A 23,278-nucleotide genomic window follows, 5' to 3' on the forward strand; every position below is an offset into this window, starting at 1 on the left:
GGCTTGAGGTGCTTCCGAGGTCTAGGCCTGCCTTCCTTATCTACCACCTCGGTGTGACTCAAAAGCACCTTTTCCTTTGGCACTTTCACTCTGGCAGGTTCCAGTTTAGACAGGTCGGATTTTGCAGGCTCCGTCTGAGAGGCCTGAAGTTTCTGGTCTAATGCAGAAGATTTGCCAGCCTCGTTATCCAGCCTGGACTTGGGCTTCTCCAAGGAAGTGTGGTCGATGACCTTGCCCTCCTTCTCTTTCACTCGAGTCAGGACCACGCAGGGCATGAGATCCAGGCGGTTCTTTGCTATCCCATCTTTGTCGGCCTTTTCTCTGCTCAGTTTATTGGAACTCCTTGGTTTTTCGGGGCTCTGTTCTCGCTCATTTTCTTGGTCTGTTTCTGAAGACTGAGAACTAGGGGAATGGACTTTTCCTTTTCGTTTCTGCTTGTCGGTTTTGTCCTTTTCCACTTTTTCCTTCCGTATTAAGCGCCTCTCTCTGTCCACTCTCTCAGGGTCAAAAGTCCGCTCTTTATCTGTCTTTTCATTTTTGGCATAGCGCTCCAGACGACACTTGTCTACTTTATCGTACCGTGGTGGGGAGAGGGAGCTGCAGCTGCCACTCCGGTCTGAGGACCGGCTGTAGAGTCTCCTCTCAGAATCACTGGGCAGCCTCTCTGCCTGTGAGGGAGACGCACCAGGGCTCTGAGGCCGTCGCAAGTGCACTGGACTCTGGCTCCGCTCTATGGGCCTCCTCTCATGGTCTCTGTCCCGCTCAGACTCAAATCTTTCGCGTTCTCTCTCTCGTTCCCTTTGCCTGTAACTGTATTCCCGAATATCCTGGTCATAAGGATCATTCCTGTAATCCCTGTATTCCCGAGGATCGTCATAATAGCGTGACTCATAGTAGTCCCCCTGGTATGTCTCCCATTCTGAGTAGAATTCTCTTCCTCGAGCTGGGTAATCCCGCCTGGAGTCCTCAGGATATGTGCCTGGAGTGCGAACACTCTCGTAGTATGTCCTATCTTGGTTATAGTCATAGGATCCCCTTCGTTCTTCTCTGCCGAAACACACAAAAAAGATGACATTAGTTCTTTTGTTCCACTTTTGCATTATACCACAGACATGAGATCAGGAAGTCCTGGTGCTAAACATCTCTGACATTATCTAATCACGAGTTGAATTGTGGTGGCTCTCCAACACAGCAGCCACTAGACACATGTACCTCTGAGCACTTAAAATTTTACTAAATTGAGAAGTAAGTGTAAAATATACACCAGATTTTGCACTTTAAAAATACACCGCAACGAAATGATAGATGTTTAAGGAAACTGAAACATTAATTACCCTGATTTCACCATGACATTGTTTACATATGCCAAATTATTACAATATACAACAAATATGTTCAATTGTGTCAACTTCTAAAAAACAAATTTTTTAAAAAAAATAAGCCTCAAGAATTTATTTAAATTGATTATTGATTTAAAAACTATATATTAAATAAATTTAATTCCATCTTTCTTTTTCTTTTTTTGGTACTAGGGATTGAACCCAGTAAGATCACATTCCTAACTTGAACTCACATCAAAACTTTCGTCCTCTCAGGTAGAAAGGGCTTGCTCATCCTAAGCAGAAGCCATTAGCAGGAATGAGCTCAGCACAGCACGTACACTCTACTGCAATAACAATAGAGAATTTAAGTCCCCTAAAAGCACAGACTTTGTCTTCTTAGCCACAATTCCCTAGCTCTCATAGTAGTGCTTGGCACATTGAGGCACTAACATATTTGCTGAAAGAATGAACAAGAGAAAAATATGTCAAAACTGCTACTAATGTTCTAACCCCTTTGAATAGCAAATAAAAGATCCAACACTGAACAGGCACTGGAAGCATCACCAACATGTCATTATGTACATTCATACTGAATTTTATTGGTTCACAGAGACTACTTTTTGATATCTCGTTGACATTTGATTTCACTAGATTCAAAATGACTACCCCACAGCAATCAGATTCTTTGCCTAAACACTGACTAGCCATCTTATAAATAAATGTTACCAGACACTCACTGCCATCATAAATACATATTCCAAGAAAGTATTGCTTTTCTATATGAAGGTGAACACATTATATGTGCTTTCTAATATTATAAAGAGAATAAGACATCCACCTAGAATGGACACTAGATGACTATCTGATCTTCAGCACCCTCCAAAAATGGGACAACAGAGATGGCCCTCCCTTCCCCCCGACAGAACACTTGAAGGATCAAATGAAATACTGTTTTGTAAATGGCAAAGCCCTATAAAAATAAAGTTATATTTTATTTATATTCCTGAGCTGAATCACGAGAGTAAAGCATCTTTTCCTTTCAGGCATCAACTAGTCACTGGGGTGACTCCCTCCACTCTGAGAGAAAACAAGGATCCTTGAGCTACCCTGCAGGAATCATTCCACAGACACTGTCACCTGAAGCCACCCAGGTCAAACTCAAGTCACAGTCAAGTCTTAGGCCCGCCTACTTCCTCTATTAGGAGATAACAGCCATTGGTCAGGGATAAATAACCATGAGAAAGCGCCAAAAAAACAAAGCCAGTCAGAACACCCACACTACATTACCCAACCCTCTTAAGACACGGCTCTTTTTAAAATGTATTTCAGGTTACACACACAGGATTTCAGTGGATTTTTAGAATCTTAGGTACAATTAGACCACCAAGATACCTTCTGCTCATGGGAAGAATTCCTGTAAAACTTCCTTTAGGCAGTTAAGTATTAACAATGGCTTTAAACTGCTATTAGGGAGCTGGAATGGAGAACTTTTTTTTCTCTCTCAACTGACACACACATTCTCTTTCATATGTATGTACAATCTATTGCATGCACACACGCACGTGTACCCACACACGACTGTGACAGAACAGCTTAACATTACTGGTTGTCCTGCTAGAGGACTTTTCTGGGTGGGGGAAAAGGGGTACTAGAGATTGAACCCAGGGAAGCTCTACCACTGAGATACATTCCTAGCCCTTCTTATTTTTTATTTTGAGACAGGGTCTCCCAGGCTGGCCTGGAACTTGTGGCTCTCCAGTAACAGTCTCCCAAGTAACTGGGCTTACTGTGTGTCCTGCCACGCCCAACAAAAACTGTTGATTTTTAATATTTTTTTAGTTAGTTTCTGGTTTATTTAGAGGTTGATCTACTAGGGAGAAATTTTAGAAAACTGGTGGTGAGGGACATTTTCATTTTAAAAACTAAGTACTCAAAGACTATTACACAACATTCTATGAGGAACTGACTCAAGAGACATACACTTTCTGTGATTTCAACAAAAATGAACTGGCAAGAGGCAGCAGAAGGGTGATGCATCAACAAGTTTCTGGCAACATGATCAAGATTTGGCTGATCTTTGTCACAGAGCTCCCTTCTTTATCTCAGGTGTCTCATGGCATTTTCCACAGAGTCTTTTGTTTAGCATATGTAACAGGGGTGGAAACCTACTGTGACATTCCAGGAGAATTAATCACAGAGGCACGTCTGGACAAAAGGCTTTAACATATGCACAAGAGCTTCCAATTTCAAATGTAATCAGCTATTAAAGAATCTGGTGGCATTATGTTAGGATGTTTTAAAACACTGTCTAACTAGCAGAATAAATATCAAACATTACATTACCATGACTGAAAAAGTTAACATGGAGAAATCAGGTTTACATGACATTGTCAATGTCACCAATTTTCATGTGCTTTGGCTTACATTTTGTTTTGTGAAGCTTGCTATCCTCCTGCCTTAGCGCCCCCCCAAGGAGCCAAGTAGCTAGAATGATGGGTGTGCACCACCACATCTGACTTATGCCTTGGCTCCCTGATTCACATTCATAAAGTATTTAAGAAGTGGGAAGGAATACTTGCTCAGTGGTAGTGTTTGCCTAGCATGCCAAATTCCCTGAGTTCCATCCCCAGTAAAACAACAACAACAACAAAAAAAAAGTAATTTAAGAGATTGAACAAAAACAAAGCTGTTGATATTCTTCTTTAAGAAGTATGTATGTTTTTATTTACAAATTTTTATGGTGAAAAACCTGGATGATGTTGTTACTAAATCTGTAAAGCATTTAACAGTTTATAATGCACCCTAATATATGTTATTACATGTAATTAAAAACTACTGGGCAGGATGATTTGTATTTATAATTCATGGTACATAGTTATAATCAAGCAGAACAGTAAATCTTTCAAATTACAGGAGCATTCAGTGAGAAATTTAGATAAGGTACTCTAAACCCATAAGCCATGTGAAAACTGGATTCATTTAAAAAAAAAAAAAAAACTTTTTCAAGGCCAGCCTGGGCAAGTTAGAGAGACCCTAACTGGAAAATAAATAAATAACTATATAAATAAATATATATATATAAAAATTATATATATATATATATTTATTTATTTTTTTTTTTTTTAAAGGCCAGGGAAGTAGCTTACTGGTAGAACACTTGCCTAACATATGCAAGGCTGTAGGTTCAAATCACTGACCAGTACACATACACAAAACGAAACCGTGTTTCCATATTACAAAAAGAAATTTGGGGGAGATGGAAATTATGAAAATAAAATTTAATCCCAATTTCATTTGTATTAAGATTCAAGTTATGCTAATATGTTTAAAATACATACCTCCTTTCTGTTAACATCTCATAGAAGTCTCTGATATCCTGACCAGATTTTTCCATGCAGTGATAAAATGCCAGCTGACTTTCTCGATTTGCAAAATCCACCTTTTTAAAAAAAAAAAAAAAAAAAAAGAAACTTGACACTAGTTTCAGATTTTAATTATAGAAACTATTATTGAATGTGAAAATTCGTCACAACATATCCCTTCTGGACAAATTTCAGGAAACATCAATCTTTAACAAGAGAAATGGTGCTCTTAATTAAAATAATATATTTTGGTAACATGTTCTCTCTCAAATTCTAAACAAATCTTGATAAATGTAATTTAAAGTTCCAGAACCCAATAATAGAAGAAATGGAAAACGTAAAACAAAACTGAATCAAAACCCTACCAGGGTTCTAGGTTGGCAATAATCAGATCAATCATATTCCAGCAATCTCGGTTTTACATAAATTTGCTGAAACAATAGTTACAACATAAAAACAATGGAAAAGAACATTTAAATTTTATTCACAGGTGAGCTCAAAGTCACTAAAGCATATGAAGACTATTGGCTAATATTGTTACTATTTTATTCCAATGTAGTCATCAGATATTAAATACACAATTCATCCAAACAACCAAGAACATCAAGGTTTTAAACAAATAATACCAGATAAAAATATCATGCTTACAGTGGCTACCTGCTCTTTAGGAAAAGAAGATGGGATCCTTCAGGAAGCCGACTGACACTCTGTACCCCTGGGTGAGTACCGTATACATGTGCAACTATGGATGGGCCTCTACTGAGAGTGCACACAGGGGCATCATGCACCCACAGCAATAAGAAGCATTCTTTGAATCAGATGGGTTTTAGGGAAGGATCTGTGACTAATGGTTTAAGAGAGCTGTGCCCACAAGTAGCTGAGCACACAAATCCTAATATTCCCCCTAAAAAGTGAGGACATACACATAAACCATGTCCTGTAAACCACCCCCTTGCTGACAACCTACAGGTGCCAGTTACTAACACGGGAAAATCTGAATACAATTTTGTTTTGCTTTTGCTATCGTCATTCTGCACACCTTAATTTTATTCCCACCGAGTTTCCTCCCCTTGGTCTCTTTTACAGCTGCTTGTGCATATTCAATCTCGTTGTAAAGAACTAGGGCCATGCCTTTCAAACGGTCAAACACCACCTGCGAAAAACAAAACAAAATCCAAATAAGAGCCTCATCCACTGGACTTCATGTCAGTCCCAACAAGATCCTAAGTCACAAGGCTTAGAATCTTATATGTATTTTATTGTAGACCAAAAAAAAAATTTAGGCTTCTCCTGATGTGCCACATTGTAGTGAAGACACAATAAACTGTACAGGGACTTTGTAAATACTGGGGCTTGAGGTATTTATTTTGTTTTTCTGTATTTTATTTTGCTTTCTATGTTGACTACTATGCTATATTTTAGGAAAACATTCTTCTATTCATGTCTCAAAACAAAACAAGCCCCAGTATCTTTTTTTTTTTTCTTTTTTTTTTGGTATCTGGGATTGAACCCAGAGGCACTCAACTACTGAGCAACATCCACAGCACTTTTTATCTTTTATTTAGAGACAGGGTCTTGCTAGGTTGCTCAGAGCCTCACTAAGTCGCTGGGGCTGGCTTCAAACCTGTGATCCCGACCTCACTGGGACTACAGGAATGTGCCACTGTACCCAACCAAAAGCTACATTTAGAATAAATAAATATTTTTTTAAAAAAAGGGTGATAAATAAAAGAAAGTAAGTAAGTAAGTCAGGCAACAAACCCACCACAGTGCAAGGAGTTAAAGCTCTACCTTCACATTAAGGAACTGAGTGCAGAGACCCTTCTCCTGCTGTCATAGGCATGTCACCTAATAAACATTGGCTAGATAAATATTATGTTTTGGGGACTTTTCTTTAAAGTTATCATCATTAAAAAAGGAAAATCAAGTCTAATAACATTTTTAATGTAATGTGAATAATTATATAATTAGATTATCTAGTTTTAATCTGGGATAAATTTATAAAACTCTAAGAAATATTTTATTTAGCTGTATAATAGTTTCAAATTTTTCAAAAGTCTCAGCTGGTTCAAAATTGTATTTTTTCTAAATATTCATATGATGAGTTAATAGATAAAAATGCCCTTATAAGCCAAATTTTAGCACAGAAGGTTATTAAAGAAATGTACAAGTTATTAAAGAAATGGAAAAAGCAGCACCAGAAATTGGGAATGGAAGGAGAGAATACTAAGAAAAAGGAAATCAGATATGATTCTGAGCCACACTCAAATAACCCTCACCTACCTTCACCACAGGCCCATATCGGCAGAAATGTCTTGTTAAATATTGATCCGACACATTTGAAGAAAGCCCATCCAACCACACGCAGTTTGTAGGCATGCTCTTTCCAAAACCCAGCTGAGTATAAAAGGTTAAATTTCTATTAGTAAAGTTTACAATAACTATTCTATAAAATTTTCAGAAAACTAGTCCCAGAACACAAAGCATAAGCTCCACCACTGAGCTACTCTTCCAACCCCTCAAATCAATCTTATGTGGAAACCATCCAGTTAAACGAAAACAGAAATTTACCAAAAAAAGGAATTCTGCCTGGCTAACCATGTATTAGTTCAGAAGGCACCACCTTTACATTTACCTAACTGTTTTCCTGCAATCTTCAATAATCAGAAATATGGAGAAAACTCCTAATCCAAAAAACAAAGCAAATCATAATTGCACAATACATCATGCAAATTCATTTACCTTGAGGCGATTATTTCCAAGGTACTCCCCATCCATCTTCTTAATAGCTTTACAAACACTGGCAATGTCACAGTATTGCAAGAAGGCATATTGAGGAACTCCATTTACTTTCTTGATATCAATATCCTGAAAAAGTCAATATCACTCAGCAATACACCAATAAGAAAATAAATCAGAATAAGCCAAGTCTAAGACCCTGTCTCAGAATAAATAAAAAGGGCTGACGATGTGGTCAATGGTAGAATGCTTATCTAGCATGTGTGAGTTCCCAAATTCAATCCTCATAATATGCAGTCCTGAATAAAAACACTCATATATACCAACATAACCAATTGAACCAAGGATGGAGATTGATAAATATGGTAAAATCTACATGTTCAGAATGAAAGGATACATAACTACGTGAACTACTTTGTGAAGAAATACCTCTATTATTTTGTGAAGATGTACCAGGACACTGTCCCTGGGTTAAAGACACTCTACAAAGGAATACAAAGGAATACCCTTTTCTCCTTGGAATTTGCAAAACCTGTAGTGATCTCTGACATTCCCAACTTGCCTCAGAGGAGGTGGTGAAAAAAAAAAAAACAGGCTTAGACTGAAAATGGTCCAGAGAAACCAGTTGGATGGCAAAATTTGTACTTTAACAATAATGATGTGCGCATGAACTGCAGAATAAGCACCGATATTACAAAGCCTCCTTAAAGGAGGCTTAATCAAATCTGAAGAACACCAATAACCAAAAAGCCAACATTCCAAACTTAAAACAGCAAAACAAGTAGTACATTTGAAGAGTTGCCAAATGGATTTTAAAGAAAGCAGTACATCTATACTCAAAATTCTTTGAAGTAATGATAAACAGGAATTAATTTCCACCATTATGTAGAATATAAAAACTGAGAGCTGGACACGATGTCACAGCCTATAATCCCCATGATGGGAGGCTGAGGTAGAAGCATATCGAGTTCAAGACCCGGCAATTCAGGAAGACCCTATGTTAAAATTAAAAATTAAAAAGATATGTATGACTGCACAAATGATGAGACTCCACATCATGTACACCAGATAAATGAAAAGTTATGCTCCATTTGTGTACAATGAAATGAAATGCATTCTGCTATCATGCAAAACTAATTAAAACAGGTTAAAATTTTTTTAAAAAAAGAAATAAAATAAATAAAAGGATGGAGATATAGCGCAGTAGTAGAGCACCCTTGGGTTCAATCCCCAGTACTGAAGAAAGGAGAAAAAAAAACAGAAACAAACAACAAAAACACCACAGGATTACTCCACTAAAGAGAAATGATCTCCAAATACCAGTAGGTTGACTCAGTAAACAGGTTATTCTGTTATAAATAACCAGCAGTCATTTTCCCAAAAGTTTGTGTCATTTTAAATATTAATACTAGCCAGGCCAGGGATGGTGTTGCATGCCTGTAATCCCAGTGGCTTAGGAGGCAGGAGGGTTGCAAATTCAAGGTCAGCATCAACAACTTAGAAAGGCCCTAGGCAACTCAGCAAGACACTATCTCAAAATAAAATATAAAAATGCTGAGGATGTAGCTCAGAGGTCAAGTGCCTGAGTTTATATTCCTAGTTTTAAAAAAAAAAAAGCAAACAAAAAAACACTAGCCAGACATTGTATAATCTCAGCTACACGGGAGGCCGAGGCAGAAGAGTCAACAATTCAAGGCCAGCCTGAGCAACTTAGCAAGACTCTGGCTTAAAAAAAAAAAAAAAAATGCTGGGGCTGTAGCTTTGAGGGGTAGGAAAGATGGTCACAGGCTATCAAGTCAAGCCTGCAGTGCCAGCACTTGGGAAACTGAGGCAGGAGGATCCCTTGAGCCCAGGAATTTGAGACCAGCCTGGATAACATATAAGACCTTGCCTCATTCATAAGTAAATAAATAGTGACACTCATCAGCATTTGCTTCATCATGACATCATGGTTTTCAAAGAGAATACTGACATATCTACCTTACTGAGAACCACAGATATTACAACACACAATAATTCTTCCATTTTTGGCAATTCTAGTGATAAGTGTATCCATGTGCTCAATGACACCTTTTTACACTGTTCCAAACTTTTAAGTAGCAGCTACATTCAAATAAAACATATCTGAACATTTTATCAATTCACAAGTTTATAAATGTCAAACAAGAAATTATATATTTCTCTAATAAAACAAAACAAAACTTGGAAAAAAAATAAAAATAATAGGGACAAGAAAGGATGAATGTTTTGCTGGTGTAGATACTTTTTTGTTTTCTCCTTTTCCACAAACCACTTCTACCTTTTGTCACCAATTACTGTAAGATGAGACTTAGGTCAACCACAAACATTTTATTTTATTTTATTTATTTGAGAGAGAGAGAGAATTTTAATATTTATTTTTTAGTTTTGGGCGGACACAACATCCTTGTTTGTATGTGGTGCTGAGGATCGAACCCTGGCCGCACGCATGCCAGGCGAGCGCGCTACCGCTTGAGCCACATCCCTAGCCCACAAACATTTTATTCACAAGACTAGATTGTGTCATTAAAAAACAAGCAAACAACAACAACACACCCCCTCCCCCCCCCAAAAAAAAAAAAACAAAAACAAGGATTATTTGCTTGAGCAACAGTGTATAACTAAGACTAGACTGATGAAGACACATGCATGGGCAGATGGACAGATGGACACACACCCTCAAAGGTTAACAACTGTTGCTACAAAAAACAATTTTACTCTCCAAAGTCCAACAGAGCAATTTTTTCACATTAATGAGTTTTTTTTTTTTTTTTTTTTTTTTTGGTAAGACAGAAATAACTTCTCTATTTTTTTAAACACAGAATAAAACTGTAATATCAGCCTGGTCATGGTAGTGCTCGCCTATAATCTCTGTGATTTGGGAAGCTGAGACAGAAGGATTTCAAATTCAAAGCCAGTCTCAGCAACTTAGGGAGACCCATCTCAAAACAAAACATAAAAAGGGGGGCTGGGATTGTCCCCGTGAGAACTCCAAAGTAGGGCGCCAGAGGAGGACAGCAGGGGTCTATATACAATTGAATCAATCCAGCATCATCTTAATGGCTCGCCTCTTAACCATTACTTCTGGCAAAATGCCAGGGGCCATTCCGACTGGCTGTGGCTCTCAACAGGATTGTAGTTCAGAGGAAAAGTGCTTGCCTCACATGCATGAGGCACTGGGTTCGATCCTTAGCACCGCATATAAATAAAATAAAGGTATTGTGGGCCAGGGTTGTCAGTGGTAGAGCACTTGCCTAGCATGTGTGAGGCACTGGGTTTGATCCCTGGCACCACATTAAAAAAAAAAAAAAAGATATTGTGTCCATCTACAATTAAAAACATTAAGAAATAAAAAAATCCAAGAGTATAAAGCTGTGACTAAACTATATTCACTATAAGTGATTCAAGTTTTGATTCAAGGAAACAGAAAGATTCTTCTATCCCTAAATCTAAAAATGACTGTAGTTAATATAAAAAGTAAGTCTAATTAAAACTTCAAAATAGAATTGAGGGCCAAGGTTGTGGCTTAGTGGTAGAGCACGCTTGCCTAGCATGTGCAATCCTCAGCATCACAACTAAAAAAAAGGAAAAGAAAGAACGAACTGAACTTTCAGCACGTGACATCCAGTACCCCTGGTATGCCCTGTAATCACACAATAACCAAAGAGTAATCTACTGTTCATTTTACAAATGTTTTCTCTTCCAGACAGGGTGCTGGGGTTATGGCTCAGCAGAAGAGTTCTTGCCTAGCATAGGTGAGGCCCTGGGTTTGATCCTCAACACCACATAAAAGTAAAAAAATAATTAAAGATATTGTGTCAAACTACAACTAAAAAATATTTAGGAAAAAATAGACAAATACCCATTATAGGCTTTTACATACACATATAGAACAATACACAATGGGCTTATCTGGACCATTGTTTTTGTTTGCTTTTGAGACCATCTCACCATGCTGCTTGCCCAAGCTGGTGTGGAATTCTTAGATTCAAGTGATCTTATCTCATCCTCCCAAGTAGGTGGGACTGCAGGCATATGCCACCAAGCCCAATTACTTTCTATGTTTTGTGATGAAGATCTAAAGTTGTTTTATTATCAAAGCAACATACCACAATTTCTCCAAAGCGCTGGAAAATATTTCGAAGGTCATGATAAGTAGTGGTTTTTTCAAGGTTGCCAATAAAGAGAGTTCTTGTTGCTTTGGGGTGAAATTCATCTATCCTTTCATCCAAGGGGCGAAATTCATTTTCACTTTCTGTTTCTGTAAATGGGATGGGGCAGAGTAAAACAGAAAAGGGAATTCTAATGTACATTTATACATCATGAAAAAAATCTACATTTTAAAACTTAATCTCTAAAATAATGGGCTTGGATAGTCACACAAATGAAATACTATAACACTTTGAGAATAGCTACCTCTTATTCACTGTGGAGCATAACACAAATACAAAGGCTAAACAAACTTGCTCCAAAACATTCAGAACAAAGTTAACACTTTAACATAGCAAATGGACTTGAAATTGAATAAAATTTCAATCTGCTAAATGGGCTTATAATAAAAGTAATCACTAACAGACTTAAAACTCCAACAAAATTTTTAATTATTTGAGCATTATGTAGCAGGCTCTCAATGTGGAGTATGAATCTACAGTCTGAAATACATATTAAAAATTCAGTTTAAAATAGCCCAGCTCCATTATTTCATTTACTTTTTAATATTTTAAGGATATGTGACATTTAATATTTGTCATACTAATTAGCACAATAACCTGTACAAATGTAGAACTTTTAGATATAAGAATAACTATATGAAAACTAAGCTCCCCAATGACAAAGAAGCTAATAATGTTCCTTAAGGTTTCTATTTTTTATGATCAAAAGCCCTGGCTTAGTTTCTAATTCAATCATAGCCCTTCTCTGAAGCTCCACTTATTAACTTGGTCTAGGACAGGCACATTTAAGGTTTTGTTGATAATTATAGCACAGTACTACATGTTCTCTATTTTTTTTTAATGTAAAACAAAGCCACGTGCCCCACCACCCCCCCCCAAAAAAACAATATTTAATCAACTTTACCGAAACAGAGTGCTTAGTGCCAGATACCAAACATTACTGATGATGTCAACAATAACATCAATATTAAAAACAAACAAAACCTTTGGGGGGTGGTGCTTCAGAACTGTCAGGTGAATTCAGCCAGAACACATCTAACTCAGGTTGGATGGTCCTAATGATAGCTTAATCTTATCCGTTTCATCAAATAATATGTAATTTAACAGAGTCAGGGGGGACCCAGAAACTGCCTGGGACTCATAATAACTGTCTCCGTATTTCCAGTATATCCCACAGGGGTCTATCTATATCTCATTTTCAGCTCAATTCAGTCTCTTGAAACTATCTGATAGAGGACAGACATTTGAAATGAATTAAGAGAAGAAAACTGAATTGAAGTCAGCTATATCTTGAGGTTTATATTCCAAAAGGCAGAATAAGAAAGGCAAAGCATGATTTGCATCCATTAAATTCATTACAGACTCTATTTTCACCAAACAGCTTGATAATTTGTTAAGACTGAAACTTCAGCAAAGAAAGCTTTTTCTAAATTAATCTACTTAACCTTTAGAAGCAGTCGAAGTCTTAAGCTCTATACATTTTCAGGAAAAAAACGATTTTATCTTGCAATTTCATGGTTAGGAGACGCTAAGGCTATGTGTAGGACTAACAAAGTATGACATCAGAAGCCACTAAGGATCTAACTGCAAAGCTAGGTTTCCTGGATTTGGCTCTTTACAAAAGTCCTTGTCCCAAATAATCAATTCAATATATTTGAATACATTTATGACTCACATTATAAAAGCATAATTCCAACCAGGTCTCCAATCTCAGATTCAACTGCTTTCAAATATTAAATATTGTATATATTTAGTAAATATATTTATTTAAATATGTAAACATTTATATGTTTGATTTTAAATATTGTGTTATTACACCAGTATTTAATGTGCCATCTGGTAAAAGTTCCTCTGACTTTTCTATGCTTGATCCAACCAAAATTCTTAAAATTTTTACTGGCAGCTAGTTAAAACAAACTATTTCCTGGGTACCAATAATTAGGTAAAAAAAACTTTTTTAAAGTAAAAAATTTAAGCTAGCTCCAATGCTCTGAAGATCACTGTTCACCTCCTAAATGCCCCTGGATTAGATCCTCATTACTTAGAATTATGATTGATCCTAGAAACTTATAAAGATAATATGGCAAACTAAATATTCTTCCTCAAGTATTTTAATCTTCTCCAAATGTGTTCAAGGAGAACTTCTGAGTTACCCTTAGCTCAGTATTATTTTGGGCAGTACTTCTCAAAATTGGGAGAGATAAATATAAAAGCACCCTTTAAAAAGAAATACTCCTCTAAATTCCTGCATTCCATCATAAAATTATGTATATTCATTCTAACAGTTCTGTGTGTTTTAATATGCAAATAGCATTTAATATTCTTAGCAGGAAATTATATTTTTTCCTCTTAATTGTCAAATAAAATGAACATTCCAGAGATGTTCATGTTTACCCTTCAAGTAGGCTATGAATTCCACTTAAAGTCTTTTTAATGTTCAATTGTCTCAGATTCACAAGATGACTACAGAATTTTAATATTTCTATTAATTATTTAATAGATTTGCCCACAAGTTACTTTAAATAAGGTGTTCCCACCAATTGTTGTGGTAAGGGCCTAATAATCCCACCAACTTGAGAGGCCAAGGCAGGAGGATCAAAGGTTTGAAGTTAGCCTCAGCAAGACCCTGTCTCAAAATAAAAAACAAATGGGGGTGGGGTGGCAGTTTAGGTGTTCAGGAGCAGTTAGCTAGGGTGGGGGATGGGGAGAATGTATTCAGGAGCAGTTAGCTAGGGTGAGGTCGAAAACTCCAGTTTGAAACAAATACTGCAAGTTTTTCTGAAACATGAGAAACACTGACCCAAGCCATGTCAGAGACCTCCCGCCTTACAATAGCTCTTACAGGAAGGTTCAACCTAATAAAACATTCCCTTGAAATTCTTAATGTGACCAACTCATAAGATTTGTCCAGTTTCTCTGTCACTGTCTTTCCAACTCAAGTAACCTACAATAACAGATCCAATTTGTGCTAGGCATAATGGAACTTAAAACTTGTCAAACCAGTCACTCAAATGATACAAGCAAATAGTTTAGTTTCTAATTCAAGATAATTCTGCTTTCATTCTTACAGAAATAAAAATCTCCGACTCTCAATTCATCCTTTTGGGAAGGCTGACACAACAAGGGTATAAAACACTACCTTTTGGATTTTGAAGAGTCAGCATTTCTCATTACAGCAACAAAAAAACAATTGTCCTCCCTAATACATTGTTTTTAATTAAGGTAAACAGAAAATACCATTATCCTTCAAAAGAGAAGACACTGGAAGTATGTCAATGAATAAAACCAGAATAGTGTCCACATTCAGGATAATATGGTGACTTCTCATAAACTTGAATACAAACAGTATATGTAATTTGCAACTGAAATTCTGCTTCCTTGTCTCTTACCTGGCCCTATCCACGCTGTCACTTCAATCTGCATGCCAAAGAACAGTTTCCCTTTAGATGCAGTCAATGCTTTTTCTTGGTCCTCTTGCTGCCGAAAGAATACCAGACCATACCTCTCTTCAGAAGCTCCATGTATCTGCACTGAGGTCACCTTGCCAAATTTCTTAAATTCATGGAAAAGGCCATCTTTAAGGCTTGTATCTAAATCCCCAAAGAAAAACAAGTTAACTTTTCTAATTACAACTCAATAAGTAACCTAATAAATTTTGGCCTGATTTTTGGTCTAAACTTTTTTAGCATTAAAATATTACTTTATTAGGGGTTGGGGTTGTGGCTCAGCGGTAGAGAGCTCACCTAGGATCAGACCCTGGGTTTGATCCTCAGCATCATATAAAAACAAATAAGTGAAATAAAGGTACTGTGTCCAACTACAACTAAAAAATAAATATGTTTAAAATATATTACTTTATTTAAAAAGTAACTCTAAGTTGGTATTTAAGAGATTACAAGTCTGAAAATCAACTGAATGTTAGATGACATTATTGAATATTTGTTAGGTAAAATGGTATTTGTTTTCTGGGGAAATGTCAAAAATATCGATCTGTAAATTAATGTGAAATGGCACAATGTTGGGAACTTGTCTTTCAAACAATAATAACTCAGCTGTAGTGCACATATCTAGCAGGCTCAAGGCTTGCCATAGATAGATAAATAGATAGATACATACATAGATAAAAGCTAGATCAGGAAAAGAGGAAGATAAAAGACTTATGAAGCAAATAGGGCAAAATGTTGAGCTGATGTTTCGGAATCTGTAGTAAGGTAGAAAAGGATCTCATTTTGCTATTCATTCTACTTTTAGATATGTTCAATATTTTTATAATAAAAAAATTATACCTATATATTAATAAATTGAAGTTTTAAAGACTTATGAAGAAATGCTGTACTTTCAGCTTTCCTGGTATCATCTCAATGACAAAATTATGTGGGAAGCATCAAATAACATGTCAAACAACTTTAACACTGATAGAACACTGTGTGGCTGGAGGTACAGCACATTTAGTAGGCGCCCTAGATTCAATCTCCAGCATAAAACAAAACCCAAAAGAATACTTTGAATGCCTTTTAGAGATGAATCATACTCCATCAGGAGATCTTGTGTTAATTTGCTTCATTATAAAAATAAAAGGCAAGCCAATTTTACTCCCTCCTCCATTTCTAAATTACCAAGAAATCTAAATTAAAACTCAACAACTTTTATCTAAAAGGAGAAATAAAAAATAAATTAAAGGGACTGGGGTTGTGTTTCAGTGGTACAGCACTGGCTGAGCATGTGTGAGGCACTGGGTTGGATCCTCAGCATCACATAAAAAAAATAAACAAAATAAAATTTAAAAAACTGTGTCCATCTACAACTAAAAAATAAATTCTTTTAAATAAATAAAATTTTAAAAATTTTAAAACCTCATCAACTTTGCATCTAAGTATCTTTATTCACAAACCTAGTAAGTTCTATAGGTTACTTTAAACAATAACTTAAGCAATCATTGAAATGTACTTAACTAAGAAATACATAATTTGGTCTTTGTTGGTTTTCCTGTGTACTAACAGTTTAACTTAAAATTTACATACTCAATATGCCTAATGTAGAAATAACAGTATATTATGGTACACGGTAAAATAAAAAAAATCAGGAGCAAGAGAGATTATAAAACAGCCTGTAGGCTTTCCCATTATTCACCACTTTCCTCATTCAAAATTTAATATTTTGATACACACTTCCTCTCCTAATGTTATGCCCAAAGTTATTTCACATAACACAGGACTTCAGGCCAACATAACAAATAGTACTTCTACAATTTCTTCATACCAAATCTCCCTCAATATCAAAATATTTAATCCAGAAACATATTTATTTTAAAAAATGCTTTCTTATACACCATCTGCCATAAAATGTACATATACATGCATATAATAAGCAAGTAATGAGCCAGGCATGGTGAAGCACACCTGTAATCCCAGCTACTACTCAGGAGGCTGAGGCAAGAGAATCACAAGTTCAAGTCCATCATGGGCAACTTAGTGAGACCCTGTCTCAAAAAATAAAAAGGGCTGGGGGTGTGACTCAGAGGTAGAGTGAGCATGGGTTCAATCCACCCAAAAAGGCCACCAAGTAATGTATACATAAATTTATGTACACACATGATGTATATAAATACCATCACCATACAATATATGTACATATACGTACAAGGAGATATATAGATATAGATATACACACACATACACAAGGATAACAAATTAGGACTTAAACTATATAGTTACAATAATCACTTAATTTTCCCCATGTGGCATTAAATGTTAATGAGCACAAAAAGAAAACACATTTTCTCTACAAAGTATAAAATTCAAGTTAGCCAGGAGAGGTGGTGCATGCCTGTAATCCCAGCGCCGTCTTGGAGGCTAAGGAGGATCTTGAGTTCCAAACCAGCCTCAGCAAAAGGGAGGTGCTAATAAGCAACTCAGTGAAACCTGTCTCTAAATAAAATACAAAATAGGGCTGGAGATGTGGCTCAGTGGTCAAGTGCCCCTGAGTTCAATCCCTGGTACCTCAGAGGAATGTATAATCATTTAAATTTTTACCTGTAGAGCGTACTGGAAGATTCTGAACCTTGATCCCAAAACTTTTACGGGGTTCATCTTTTTCCAGAGATGAAAGCAACTGGGAAGTGGGTGCTGGGACAGCTGCAGATTGAACTGATCGGGCTGGAGAGTCATCACTTGAACTGCTGCTGGAATCACTGCTGCATGAGGACCAAAAACAATACAATCCCACAAATTTTAGTGGAAAGATGAACAGAAAATGAGTAGCGTATAAAACTTTTTGAGGTTAACAACAAGTGGCAGTGATTATAAGGTCTAAAATTTAAGATTGGGATTTCTAAAGGCTCTACATTTTTCTTATTTGTCATAATCTTCAGAGATGGTAAAGACAGTAAACTCTGGGGTGAGAATGTGGAAGCAAAAATTATATTCTTTCATTAATATGCCCCCAAACAGCACCTGCTGCATTCTATGAAAAATCTAAAAACAATTTTTTCCAAATGAAGTAAGACTGGTAAATCCAATTCACTTAAAATAATAAGAGGAAGAGCAACAATAATAAAACAAAGAACATATGGGTTTGGGACTCAGAGATCTAGATTCAAATCTTGGTTCAGAAAGACAGCAGGTATCCTTGACTAAATCACTTAACCTATTGCTGAGCTTCATTTTCCACATCTGTGAAATGGAAATAATGAGAATACTGCTAATCTCCCAGGGTTAGGAATTCAACAAAATCAAGAGGAGGGTAAGTGAAGGGTATTAAGAAGGACAAATACCAATAAAGTATGTAATATCCATGTATGAAAATTGTCAAAATGAAACTATACTTTTGTACAAATAGTACATACAAAATGTACACATAGTAATTATACAAAATAATGGGCAATTATACTTTTTTAAAAAAGAATTAAATATTATAACCCATCAATATGGGGTCTGGAATATGTCAGGTATTCAACACATTATGAGCACTGCTCTATTTCTACAGGCTGAGTATCCTTATCTGAATTGCTTGGGACCAGAAGAGCTTTGGATTTCAGATTTCAGAATATTGCATAGATATGAGACACCCTGGGACTAGGACTCAAATCTAAACATGAAATTGTTTATGTCTCCTAAATACCCTATATACACAGCCTGAAGGTAACTTTATATAATATTTTAAATAATTTTGTGCATGAAACAAAGTTTCATGGCATGGAATGTTGTACTTGTAGTGTCATGTCAACACTGAAAAGTTTCAGATTTTGGAAAACTTCCAATTTTGGCTTTCAAATTAGGAATGTTCAGCCTATGTGCTACCCCAGTGATAAATTAATTTAATATCCAAAATAATTTTCCAGGTAGTTTGAAACTTTAAAATTTCTGAAGGACTAATAAAGAAATATAATTTAAGTGGATCTGTTAGTTTAGGCTTTGTTCCCTGTGGGTAAAGTGAGAAGTGAGTGTTTCATAACGAAACCAAATTTATTACTCTCCTCAGTTTAATAAAATCCTCAAAGGGGGAAATAGTCAGTTGAAAATGAAGATTATATATCTTCACAGAATAAAAGTTAATTTTAAGTTTATTATAATTGTTTATTATACCTAAGAAGTATGAGATACAAAATTCTCTTTCTAGTACTATATGTACAAGACTGCTGCAGTTTTAAGCTCTTTTATGGCATTCTCAAACATACTACTCAAAAGCTATCTGCAGATACTGTCTTCGTGAAATTTTGCTTCATACTTTCCTCAAGCACAATAGCTACAGGAAATGACCCATAGTAGTTTCTATCATTTGCACTAAGACTACAAATCTCATAGCCAGGACAATGACTCATCCATCCACCCAAATGAGTCCAAGACTAGCCTGAGGAGAAAAAAAAACTTTTTTTTCCAAAAATAATGAAATAAACTGTGTTTTCTTATAGAAAACCGAATATATTTCTTGAAAACTAAGAATTTACACAGTAGTTTTATTTAGTTCTCACATGCTAAGGCAGAAGATGAAAACATCATAAGGTTATTATCAGAACTTTTACTTATTGCAATTCAAAACGTAGGAAAATAAAGTAATGTCAGTAAGAGCCAAATGGAGGGAGCTAGGCTACAAAGAGAACAAAGCAGAAGAGACCAAGCCTCAAGATCCTGGCTAGGGGTGTAGCTCAGTTACAAAGTGCATGTTTTGAATGCACCAGGACTTGGTTTCAATTCCAAGCATCCACACCCACAAAAAAGCACTTCAAAATAGAACCATAAACTGTCACTGACAGGCCTCCTATAAATGTCTTGGCTTTAGTTATAAAAATAAAAATAAACAACAACAATATTATTATTATTATTATTATTATTATTATTGGTCATGAAGCAAAAGCTGTGTTACTAGTTCTAAGTAAACAGTATCCTAAATAGGATACCATATTATCACTGAAATTCAAGTTAACAAAATAATCTTATTTTCAGCACAGAAGGAAAAAAAAGTTTGTTGTTACCAAATACAAATACTCAAACCAATACATTCACAAGGCCATCAGATGACTAAGTATAAAATGTTATATGATTTATCAACTTAATAAATTACAATGAATCAAAATAACCATTAAGGGAAAGATTTTAATTATAATACCACCAATGTTACATATGCCTAAGTTTCTTACAACAATGGGTAAAGAGGTAAATAAACATAGGTGAGAGAAGAAATTCAGTCCACTGAAATAATTAATGAGGCAACAAGAACGTTCTAAGTCTGTATTATAAAAATGAAAAGAAAGATGACTGAAGAATGGTAATTATAGTTTAAAATAAAATAACCCTGACAGGTGCAGTGGCACACACCTATAACCCCAGTAACTCAAGAGACTGAGGAGAATCACAAGTTTGAGGCCAAACTCACAGCAACTTCACAAGACCTTCAGCAACTTAAAAGAAATGGGATGTAGCTCACTGATAAAGGGCTCCTTGGTTCAACCCCCAGTACCAAAAAATAAAGTAACAATAAGTACAAAAAATAGTGACAGAAATTAGATTTGTTATAAATGTCACCACATTCTTTTCTGGTAATCCCCTGTTACTATACCAATTCTGAAACCAGATGTAAAATTTAACTAACTGAATCATCTATATTCAAAGTAATAACTAGAAAAGGGAACAGGTTTTAAAATAAATTATGAAATGATAAAATGCAAGTTCACATTTTGAAAAGTTAACCTAAACTGCAATGTATATATCTCCAGTACAGTGTATTAAATATATTAAGGACTTAAAGATCCTGAGCAAAAGTGAGCTCACAAATTTAGATACACAAATGCTTTTCAGTCCTACTAAGCTGACAGCCCAAATGTCCAGAGGACATCAATTTTAATTTAAAAGTTTCACAATTTGGGGGCTAGGGATATAGCTCAGCTGGTAGAGTGCTGGCTTCCCATGCACAAGGCTATGCACAAGGCCCTGGGTTTAATCCCCAGCACCACCAAAAAGAGAAAATGTTTCACAATTTTGTTAAAAGTAAAATCACAACCATTCATCAAAACACAGGATACACAGTACTTAATTGCCAAAAATAGTCCAAATTAAAGAAGTAGTATTAATGGTGTATTCACCAATAATTTTAGGAAAGCAGACTTTAAATTTACCTGGCACATTGATTATTGTATTTTCAACATCAATTAAATTAATTATTTAATTTAATTACTATTCCTTACTATTTCTAAATAGTAAGGAATTTAAAAGAGACACAATTTAAAAGAAATCTATATCCGGAGTGATGGCAAATGCCTATAGTCTAGGCTGAGGCAGGAAGATCATTTGCAACCAACTTGAGCAACAGAACAAGATGTGGTGTTTAAAAAAAGACAAGAGGAGCAAAGGCAGTAATCTATTTTTCCTAAGGACAATTTTTAAAGAACAATGAAGGCTCAGTTATTTCTCGTGTTTTTTTTTTTTCTTTTAGTTGTAGATGGACACCTTTACTTACTTACATATTTACTGTATATATGTATGCATGTATTTAATTTCAGGGGGGTGCAGCAGATTGAACTCAGGGCACTCCACCACTGAGCCACATCCCCAGCCCTATTGTACATTTTACTTAAAGACAGGCTCTCACTGAGTTGCTTAGAGTCTCACTTTTGCTGAGGCTGGCTTTGAACTCACGATCCCCTTGCTTCAGCCACCAGGCCTGGCTATTTATTTTCATGTGGTGCTGAGAACTAAACTCAGTACCTCACACATGCTAGGCAAGCACTCTAAGCTACAACCGCAGGCCCTATTTCTCATATAATTTATATGTAAGATTATTATTAAGACAACTGAAAAGCAGGTATGATCAAAATTTCCATAATGAAGAAACATAAGAAAAACAAACTGGATACATAATAATCCTTGATAAGTCAATTCAATATAGGAGTCTCGTAAACCAAATCAGGACGTCAGTCAACTATTCCTTTTCCTACAGTTATTTTATTCACAGAACTACATGAGCATCTGACTCTTCCCACTGAAAATGTCAATACACTGGCTATAGCATTTGTAAGATGATTCAGGACTATATTTGTTCATACACAAGTGACATCCAATAACTGACTTCTATATCCCGTGTCCTTATATTATGTGTAAACATTTAATTGAGGTAAATAATGAATCTATGTCTTTAAAAAAAAAAGTTGGAAGATTAAAAGGCATTTAACCAAATAGAGAAACAAAAATTTAAAATAAAGACTTTTCAAAAAGGAACAGTTAATTTAAAACTACAAATTAAAACAGAAAGATCATTTGTTAAATGCAGATATAATCTTAAGCGACAATTTTCCAATTAGACAATTATTTTTCTCTCCAAAGTCAATACATAAACTTAGGTCAAAAGGAAAAATATGCAAAATATGGATTTTCCATTAGGCCTGGGTAATACAAAATGTACCCTCTGGTCCTTGGTGCTTTCCTCAGATGTGGGAGTGGGGGGGGGTGTCATTTAATTTGCTGATTGGAAAGCATCACTACACAGGTTATATATCCCTCTATACACCCTCCTTTAAAAAAATCCAAACTGTATCTTTCTACTGCAATTTTCTCTTTTTTGGGGGGCGGGGGCGGGGGGTACTGGGGATTGAACTCAGGGGCACTCAACCACTGAGCCACATCCCCAGCCATTTTTGTATTTTATTTAGAGACTCACTGAGCTGCTTAGTGCCTCACAGTTGCTGAGGCTGACTTTGAACTATCAATTCTCCTGTCTCAGCCTCCCAAGCTGCTGGGATTACAGGTGTGCACCACTTCGCCAGGGACTACTGCAGCAATTCTTTAAATGTAGTAGTCTGGGGACTCCTGTGGACCCTAAAGATCCTTCAGGGGGGCTATGAGTTCTTTCCAATTTTAACTACACATTTGTGTAAGGCCAGATTATCCTCATATAGTCCACCCCCCAAAAAAATCACAGTATGAATCAAATTACATATGAGAATCTTATTAAATCAGACATAAAGAGCTATTTGCAAGAAGATAAAACAATGACACTCTTCTCACTGTTTTTGTTTTATAAAATATTTGGGGCTGTGGGCTGGGGATATAGCTCGGTTGGTAGAGTGTTTGCCTTGCATGCACAAGGCCTTGGTTCAATCCCCAGCACCACAAAAAAAAACAAACAAAATATTTGAGGCTGAAAGTGTAGATCAGTAGTAGAGCACTTGTGTAAC

The 23,278-nt window shown here is 35.9% G+C and overlaps 1 protein-coding gene across 1 annotated transcript in view; it reads right to left on the reverse strand.

The window, feature by feature from the left end:
* Positions 1–23,278, reverse strand: part of Spen (spen family transcriptional repressor) — a 59,577-nt gene that overhangs the window by 8,742 nt on the left and 27,557 nt on the right. Inside the window, 8 exon segments of the mRNA XM_015484815.2 lie at positions 6–1,047; positions 4,661–4,761; positions 5,724–5,837; positions 6,968–7,081; positions 7,427–7,552; positions 11,551–11,702; positions 15,003–15,203; positions 17,646–17,806. Of these exon segments, the coding sequence (XP_015340301.2) occupies positions 6–1,047; positions 4,661–4,761; positions 5,724–5,837; positions 6,968–7,081; positions 7,427–7,552; positions 11,551–11,702; positions 15,003–15,203; positions 17,646–17,806 (2,011 nt within the window).

The sequence above is a fragment of the Marmota marmota genome, unplaced genomic scaffold (assembly GCF_001458135.2).
Source record: "Marmota marmota marmota unplaced genomic scaffold, marMar, whole genome shotgun sequence".
In the NCBI taxonomy this organism is placed as follows: domain Eukaryota; kingdom Metazoa; phylum Chordata; class Mammalia; order Rodentia; family Sciuridae; genus Marmota; species Marmota marmota.